Source organism: Lonchura striata, chromosome 22 (genome assembly GCF_046129695.1).
Source record: "Lonchura striata isolate bLonStr1 chromosome 22, bLonStr1.mat, whole genome shotgun sequence".
In the NCBI taxonomy this organism is placed as follows: domain Eukaryota; kingdom Metazoa; phylum Chordata; class Aves; order Passeriformes; family Estrildidae; genus Lonchura; species Lonchura striata.
Genome location: NC_134624.1, coordinates 9,828,439 through 9,836,568, shown reverse-complemented (window position 1 = coordinate 9,836,568; position 8,130 = coordinate 9,828,439). Strand labels below are relative to the sequence as shown.

The window sequence follows — 8,130 nt, the reverse complement described above, 5'->3', positions numbered from 1 at the left end:
TGTTTTCCTCCAGGAAAGCCGAGGGTGGCAAGCAGGAAGTGAGTGAGGGTGGTAAATGCTTGGCACCAGCCGAAGTCCACTGACAGAACCCGGGTACAATAGCATCAGTCTTTTTTTTTTAAATTATTTCTTTGCACTGCCGTGGTGGCTAACAGAAGTGCCTTGTGTGTCGCTCGGCCGGGCTCAGACCTGGGGGAGCTTTACTGCAGGTCGCTGCTTGTGGTCATTCCTGCTGCCGCCGGCCTGGCAGGCGCGGGTGCTGCCCGCGCTTCCCGGGAACGCTGCGGCTTCCCGACAGCGCAGTGAGCCCAGACTTCCTCACCCTGGAGCTGGGAGGAGGGAGATGCTCAGAAACGTTTGTTTTTTCATGAGCATCAACCCTGGGACTTTGCATAAGACCATGGTAAAAGAGATTTGAAGAGCGCCGGGGAGCGCGGCATCGCTGCGGCCGGCGCCAGAGCCGTGAGTAGGGAGGGTGGCAGCTGGTGGTGGGAAGCAGAGCTGGGCTTGGTGCCTGGCTCCTGTGGGGAGGAATTGGGCTCTTTCTCACCTCTCCTGTCCTCTGAGGTGGTTCCTTGCTTCCCCTGTATTTCCAGCAAATCCATGGGAGCAAGGTGGGTTACTGAGGGCAGTGTTCACCATGGCCACGCTGTGGGTTTTCCCTTGGTATTTGAACCATTCCGCCTGTGGTGGACAGTCTCTCACTTGGGACAGGCGTGGAATCTTCACTCTGGGAGCACAGAACATTCCCAACCCCAAACTCTGGGATTCTGGCCGAGCTGCTGCTTGACACACTGCCACCTTGTTGCCTTTTACAAACTCCAGGGCTGGTGGAGGGAGCACACCAGGGTAAGAACAGGGATGGACTCAGGGCTGATACCTGTTAGCTCCAGTGCTTTGCATTCCCCAGTCACTGCCCAGGCCCTGTTCCTGGTGCAAGATGCACGTGTGAGATCTGTCTGCTCTCAGCAGGCAGTGCGAGCAGGACGCTGACCCTGCAGAGCCAGGACTTGCTCTCAGGGATGGAGAAGGGCAGAAGCTGGGATGGAATCACTCCATTCCTGAGCCTGCTCTGGCTTTGCAGGGTCTGGAGAGCTGCGTCTGTGATCATGAGAGCAGTGCAAGCATCTGCTTGGCTGCGTGGTGCTGGCCCGTGGTGCTGAGCCATGGCTGCCAAGCCCAGCATTGCTCTGGGGATGCAAATAAACCCCACGCTGCCCTGCCTCGGCCAGTGCTGCGTAGGGGGACAGACAGCTTTCGTGGCTGCGCCCATGAAAACTCCTACGTGTTTCTTCTGGAGCAGCCAGAGCTAATTCAGACCCCACCACTGAGAGCGGAGGGTTTAAATTGTCCTTTCTCGGCATCTCGCCTCTGCACTTGCCCGTGTACCCCCGCACTCGGCCTCTGTGGAGCTGGGGACAGAGGAGGACAAGCTGGCAGGCCTCGGGTTCCGTTTCCTGGGGGTTTTCTCGGGCTTTCCTGCAACCTCGATGTTTAAACCTAATGCCTTGTATTTATTCTAAAATGGCTTTCATCTGATTTCCCTCTCGGTTAACAATTTAGCTGTCACAATCAATAACGGCGAGGATCCATCCCCGGCCGCCATCAGCTCACGTTACCGTCCTGCAATTACCCGGCGGTGGCACCGCTGCCGGGGCTTTGCTGGGGAATTATCAGGTTACTAATGAAGCCCGGGCAGCGGCGGGCGGCCAGACGCCGCGGCGGTGGGCGCGATCGCCGCTGCCGCGATCGGAGGGGGGCTGCGGGGCCGGCCCGGCCCGTGCGCCCCGTCGGGGCGGGCAGCGGCGGGGGAGGACCGGGACGAGCCGGACCGCGCTGCCCCCTCCGCGCCGCGCCCGCGGGCGGTGCCGCCGCCGGTGCCGCCGCCGCAGGTAGCGGGGCCCGGCGGGGCGGGCGGCCCCCGGGGCGCGGCGGGGGGGCGCCGTTTCCTGCCCGGCCCGCGGCCGCCCCCGGCGGGGGAGCGGGGCCGGCGCGGTTCCCCGCCCGGCTCCCCGCCCTTCCTGCCGCGGCCGCGGGACGCGCCGCCCGCGGGCACGGAGCGCGGCGGCGGCGGGCGGAGCGGGGCGCGCCCGCCCCATGCACCGGAGCCATGGGGGCGGGCAGCCCCGGGGCCCTGGCCGCCGCGCCCCGGCCGGCGCCCAGGCGGGCAAGGTGAGCGCCGCCGCCGCCGCCGCTGCCGTCGGGGCCGGGAGCGGGGCTGGAGCGGGGCCGGGCTCCCCGCGGCGGCCGGTACCGGGGCTGGGGCCGGGCCGGGGCCGGGGCCGCTCGCTGCCTTCCGCGCCAGAGGGGTGGATTTTTCCATCCCGGCGTTTTCTGGGGCGTTTTGTGCTCGGCGGAGGGAGAGGGGGAAGAATTTCGATTTTTAATTACTACCATTAAAAAAATCAAATTTGCAATTCTTTGGGTGGCCTGATGGATTCCCTGATTGACAGCCGGAATTGACACTCTGGTACCTCTTATCTCGGGCATTTACGGCAATTTCTAATTGCAGGTAGTTTGGGGGGTTTTTCAGCGCCTTGGCTCGCATGGGAACCGAGCGATTACTTCAAGAGGCCCGGGTTAAGTGCAGGCAGGGGGAGAATTCAATCCACATTCAAATTGCTTCATTAAAGAGACGCAGCTTTTGTTGCAAAGGATTTAAATGGCCACTAGAAAGTTCTTATTTATTGTTTTGAGGCGGTTTATATAGAGTGCCCCGCGCTCGCCCGGCGCATGGAGCCGCAGCCTCCCTCTCCCGCTCTCTCCATCAAGGTGATGCCGCCGGAGCCGCTGCCCAAGGGGAGCGCCCGCTGTCTGGACCCGCACTCCCGCGCCATGGTAAGCGGGGCCGGGGGTTGCGGGTTCCAGCCGGGACCCGCCGGGCCGGGGATGCGGGGCCGCACTGGGCCGGGGTGCCGGGAGCTGTGGGGACCCGCCGGGATCCGCTGGGCCGGGGGCTGTGCGGACGCGGGACCGGGGATTACGCGGTCCCGCCGGGGATGTCAGGGCTTCGTGCGTACCCGTCGGGCCGGGGATGCCGAGGACTGCGGGGACCCGGCGGGACGCTGCGCTTCGGTGCTGCGGGGAACGGCGGGGCCCCGGCTGACGGCCCCGCGGCGGCTCTGCCCGCAGTCGCAGCCCGACGGGGAGCCTCTGCCTGGAGCCCTGGAGAAGGAGGACGCCCGCTCAGCGCCCAGCACCCCTTCCACGCCGTCCGTCTGCTCCCCGCCATCCTCCTCCTCCTCCACGCCGTCGGCCGGCAAAAACGTCTGCTCCAGCTGCGGGCTGGAGATCCTCGACCGGTACCTGCTGAAGGTGAGCGGGGCGGAGGGCGGCGGGGGCGGCGGGGGGCGGCGGGTGGTCCCGGGTCTCAGCCCCTTCTCTGCCGCAGGTGAACAACCTCATCTGGCACGTCCGGTGCCTGGAGTGCTCCGTGTGCCGCACCTCGCTGCGCCAGCAGCACAGCTGCTACATCAAGAACAAGGAGATCTTCTGCAAGATGGACTACTTCAGGTAGGGACCGGGCCGGGGCCGCTCCGGGGGGCTCGGCCCTCGCCGGCCGCCGCGGGGTCGGGGCCGCTCGGGCGCTGCCGTGGGGAAGGTTTGGAAAGCCCGCCGGGCTCTCTGGAGCAGCGGGTGGGAGACGACCCTCGGGAAACGAGGAGAAAGGAAGGAAGGGAGTTTGGGGTGCGACTGCACAACCGCTCGGAGGGATTCCTGCCCTCTGACCGGGCTGTGCGGGCCGCCCCGAGCCCCTGCTCCCCCGGCTCGGCGGCGACAGCGCCCGGCTCCGGGGGTGCGGCGTGGCGGGGATGGCCCCGCGGCGGGGAAACGGGGCTCGAACGGCCTCGTCCCGGCTCCTGCCGGAGAGTAAAAAGGTGCTGCCAGCCTGCGGTGCCCGGCGGCTTTCGGGGAGCCCCTGTCAGCGCTGTGGGCCCGCAATGGCCGGAGCGTCCGCGGCGGGAGCGCGTTACGGAACGGAAACGAGCGACCGGCGGCAGCTGCGGCCGGCCGGGGCTCGGCGGCGGCCCGGGGCTCGGTCCGGACCCGCACACGCGGGACAGCCTGTCCCGCAGACAGAATGTTCTGGCTTCGAAAGGCTTTCTGTTCTAAACCTTAAACCACTAATTTTCCCCCAGTTTGACTCGCGCGAGGGACCGAGTATTCTGAGCTCGTCGCCGGGGTTTAACTAAACATTGGAAGCCCCGCTCTGACTTTCCCCATCCTACCAGGATGAGGGAATGCTGCTTGACCCGGGAGGAAGGGGAATGGCGGGCAGGAAATGGGAATGACCCCGGCGGGGCGCGGGGGGCTCGGAGCATCCTCCGGCCGCCGCAGAGCTCGGGGTTGCCCCGACGACAGCGCGCAGGGGAGTTCGGGGGGCACCTCAGAGATTCCTCCGGTGTTTTTTATCAAAGGGTCTGCGATTGCCCGATTTCCTGCAGCTCAGCCCCTGCCCCGCCGGGCTCGGTGCGGTGCCGCCGGGAGTGCGGGGCTCGCGGAGGCGGGTGCGGGGCTCGGAGAATCGGGTCAGTCCCGAGGCTGCGGTGCTCTGCGTCCTGCCCTGTGATGGTTTTTTGTTGTTGTTGTTACTATTATTATTGGTTTTGTTGTTATTATTTTCAAACCGTAATTTTCGGTGATTTCAGCGAAATTTTCCCCACTCAACACAGAAAGGCACAAGGGGGTCCCGGGGCCGCGGTGCTGTTTTGGAGCACTTGGAGCGTTTTCATTCATCACCGTTCTGGTGCCGTTGATGTTTAGTTTCCTTTTGATTTGTTTTTAAGAGCGTACCTTTCCATAGGCGGTTTTAAAGTAGCGCCAGGATCTCGAAATGACCTTTCAGCAAATATGGCAAATAACAATGTTAAAATAAATCTGTTTCGCGACCCCCAGTCCAAGAAGCTCCGACCCCCCTCCCCGCTGGGAGCAGCCAGGCTCTGCCCGCCGGCACCGGCGGGGCCAAGGGAAATAAAACGAAAATCGCGGAAGCCGCCGCAGGACGCTCCCGGTTCCTGCGGCACTCGTTCGGGGGGCGCGGGGGCTTCCAGCCCGCGCTCCGCACTTGTCTTTTGCAAAGAAAGGTGGGGGTTTGGAGAGATTTTTTTTGGTTGGTTTTTTCTTTTTTTCCCTTTCTTTTTCTTTTCTTTTTTTTTTTTTTTTATGAATCTCTGAGCGACGGCAGCGGCGGCGCTCGGAGCCCGGCGGGTGCGGGGCTGCCTCGCTGCCCCCGACCCCGCGGGGATCGCTGCGGCCCCGGCCGAGCCCCGGGCCGGCCCCGCTGCGGTGCTCGGGGGTCGCTCCCGCCGCCGCCTCCCGCGGCGGAGCCCGCCGGGCTGAGCCACCGCCGTCGGTGCCGGTGTGCGGCCGGGAGCCCTCAGCACGGCTGCGATCCCTCCCGCTACCCCTGACAAAGTCGCCTCGTTGCCCACTCTCTCGGCCACCTCCTGCACCCACCAGCCCTGGGAGAATCCCGGCTGGAATCTCACTCCAGCCAGTGGAACCTGGTGCGTGGCATGGGCTATACCTGATGTTCAGGATAGATTTTGAAAATTGTATTTATTATTTGAGGCAGATTAAATGTGTGGGGTTTTTTTTAAAGCAAAGCAGAAAGCCCATCTTAACCTGTTTGGTCCTCGGAGCCAAGGCAGGCGAAGGGGCAGTGAGATGCTCTGCACGGGTCACACGGATGCTCTGTTGCTGCAAAGCTGATTCCTCTGACACCAGGGCTGTCGGGGGATGCTGAGGATGAAGGCTGTTAGGCACGGGGCTGTCATGTCACAGCCTCACTGCCCACGGTGAGTGTGGTTAGGCCTGCTCTGTCCAGGTGTCCCTTCTCTGTCCCCATGAGGAGCTGTGTAGGTGCTGGCTCTGCTGTGACTCCATGGCCTCATGTGCATTTTTGAGCAAATGCTGCTGTTTCCTGTGTCTTGTCAAATAATTACATTTGGCATCTAAGGCTCCAGCGCTCCAAGGAGAACCAATTCAAATTGGAGCTCATGGAGCAGAACACCGTGTTCCCAGCCATGCAAGGGCTGCTCACAGCCAAGCTCCCGCGGCTCCGGTCACCCGGAGGCCCAGCACGATCCTGGTGTGATTCCTGCTGTGCCCTCGGTGGGCAGCCTGCAGGCATGCGACCCTGGGGTTGCTGGCCTGGCTGTGGCTCAGGTGGCCTTCATCCCAGAGGTCACATCCTGCCGGGATGATGCTCCGGCTCAGCATCGCAGCGGCGCAGCGTGCACATCCTCGCTGAGGCACCGCTGCTGCTCTGCTCTGAGCCTGGGCAGCTGTGAGCTGCAGCTGCCTCTGAGGGCTGTGCTAGAGGCTTCTTACAGAGTGACCCAGGAGGGGACAGGAGTGTTTGGAGCTGTGCGTGGCCCCCGGGCTGGGTGCCCCTTGCCCTTTCCCCACCGGCAGGGATGGACAGGAGGGCTGAGGGAGCTGTGGTACCTGGGTACAAGCAGCGTGGGAGAGACAGGATGCACCAGGGTGTCCTCCCGCCTCTGCTCTTCCTGCACCCCAGATGATGTGGCTGCCCCTGGGGGAGGTGGGATGAGTCTTCCTGGGATGACTCTCTGGGATGAGTCCTTCCTGGTAACGTTGTTGTTGGTTTCTGTCTCCCAGAGTTAACTTTGGGGAGAGCATCTGCTCACCTGACCACAAACCATGCATGCAGGGCATGAGCTCATGGCTCTGGTAGTGTTTGGTGATGCTGTAGTTGGTGCCACAGTTCTGGGCTTGGACAAATACTCTGTGTCTATTGCTACATGCCCTGTCCCCGTTCCCATTCTGTCCCTGCCAGGCAGGTGGCAGGAGTCCTGTGGAGCTCCTCTCCTGGGGCTCCACTGCCCTGAGCAGATGGGGCTCGTAGGGCTCTCACTGCCCTGCGAGCTCTGAGCTCAGTCCTGTGCGGCGTTTGAGCTGTTATTTGTGGTGCTGGTGGTCGGGGCGGATTTCTTGCAGGCATTTCTCTCCCCGTTCCCGTGTCCCTGGCAGTGGTGGTCCCTGCAGTGACAGTCTCTGTGGGGTGGCAGTGGGTGCTGGTGCCTGGCCCCAGCCCTGTCTCTGCGAGAGCCGCAGGCACAGCGGCAGCGTTGCTGCTGCCGCAGGCGGTGCAGCCCCGTGCCTGCGTTGCTGCCGTGCCCCAGGCTCTCTGCAGGTTCTGCTCGTGGCGTGGCCCTGCAGGGACAGCGGCATCAGCCTCTGCCTGAGCTGCTGCCACGGCCACACGAGCCCCCGCGCCTTTCGGCAAACCCTGTCCACACCCCTGGGCACTGCTGCCAACCTGGTCCTCAGGAGATGCCTGGGTGTCTCCTCAGACCCCAGCTATGTGTGATGGGGATGTGTGACCTTTTCTGTGCCATGCCTCAGTTTCCCCGTGCCCGGGCTGTGCTCCCCCCCTGGGCTGGGATTGGAGCGGGGAGCGGCGATCACCACGTGCCATTAGCTCCGTACGCCTGCCCCTCGCTTGATACTGTTCAGCAAGGACGACTGTTTACATAGCACATTGTTCAAAGTAATTCAATTTACAGGAATGATCTTTATTTCTAAATAAAAAATTAATACAGTTCTTTTGTTTGTGCGTTTATATAAACGAGCTGGCACAAAGTCAGTTTACAATGTTCCCATCTGAAGTAAATTAGTGAAGTCTCTTAGCTAAGTCTCTGTATAATTTCAGCACAGAAATGTCCTCTTTTTTTTTTTTTTTTGGTCAGCTATGGTCAGGCAGAAAAATTTAGACCCTTCTTTTCCTCCCAAATAGTTTTTCTATTAGTAATCCTAGCACAAGACAGTATTTCCACATCTTGCTGGGCTCATGGTGGGCAGCAGTTCCTCGGTGTGGGGTTGGGCATGGGCAGCACACTGGCCTTGGTGGCCTGGGCCCTGCCTCTGCCTGTCCACAGAGCTTGGGGCTGCTCTGGCCACTGAACCAAAGGGTTTGTGCTGTGGGGTCTCTCCCGTCTCTCGCTGTGGTCGTTTCTTGTCGTTGTTTTGTGCCTGCCCTGAGAGATGCTGGAGCTGCTGGGGCAGGGCTGCCAGTGGCTCTGCTTCCCACCATGGTGAGGGGCTGGCAGGAGCCCTCGGGAGCTTGAGGTGACAGTGGCAGTGCTGGAGCTGTGTGGGGAAGTG

At 62.4% G+C, this 8,130-nt stretch overlaps 1 protein-coding gene across 2 annotated transcripts in view; it reads left to right on the top strand.

Moving 5' to 3' along the window:
• The first annotated feature begins 2,095 nt into the window (after positions 1 to 2,095).
• The window catches only part of LHX6 (LIM homeobox 6), a 17,440-nt gene continuing 11,405 nt past the window's right edge, over positions 2,096 to 8,130 (top strand). Inside the window, exons 1-4 of one of the 2 annotated variants that reach the window (XM_021543659.3) lie at positions 2,096 to 2,172; positions 2,698 to 2,838; positions 3,133 to 3,315; positions 3,392 to 3,513. In XM_021543659.3, the coding sequence (XP_021399334.1) occupies positions 2,098 to 2,172; positions 2,698 to 2,838; positions 3,133 to 3,315; positions 3,392 to 3,513 (521 nt within the window). In that variant the 5' untranslated portion in view covers positions 2,096 to 2,097. The remainder of the gene's footprint in view (positions 2,173 to 2,697; positions 2,839 to 3,132; positions 3,316 to 3,391; positions 3,514 to 8,130) is intronic. The other variant, XM_021543661.3, reaches the window with a different exon arrangement.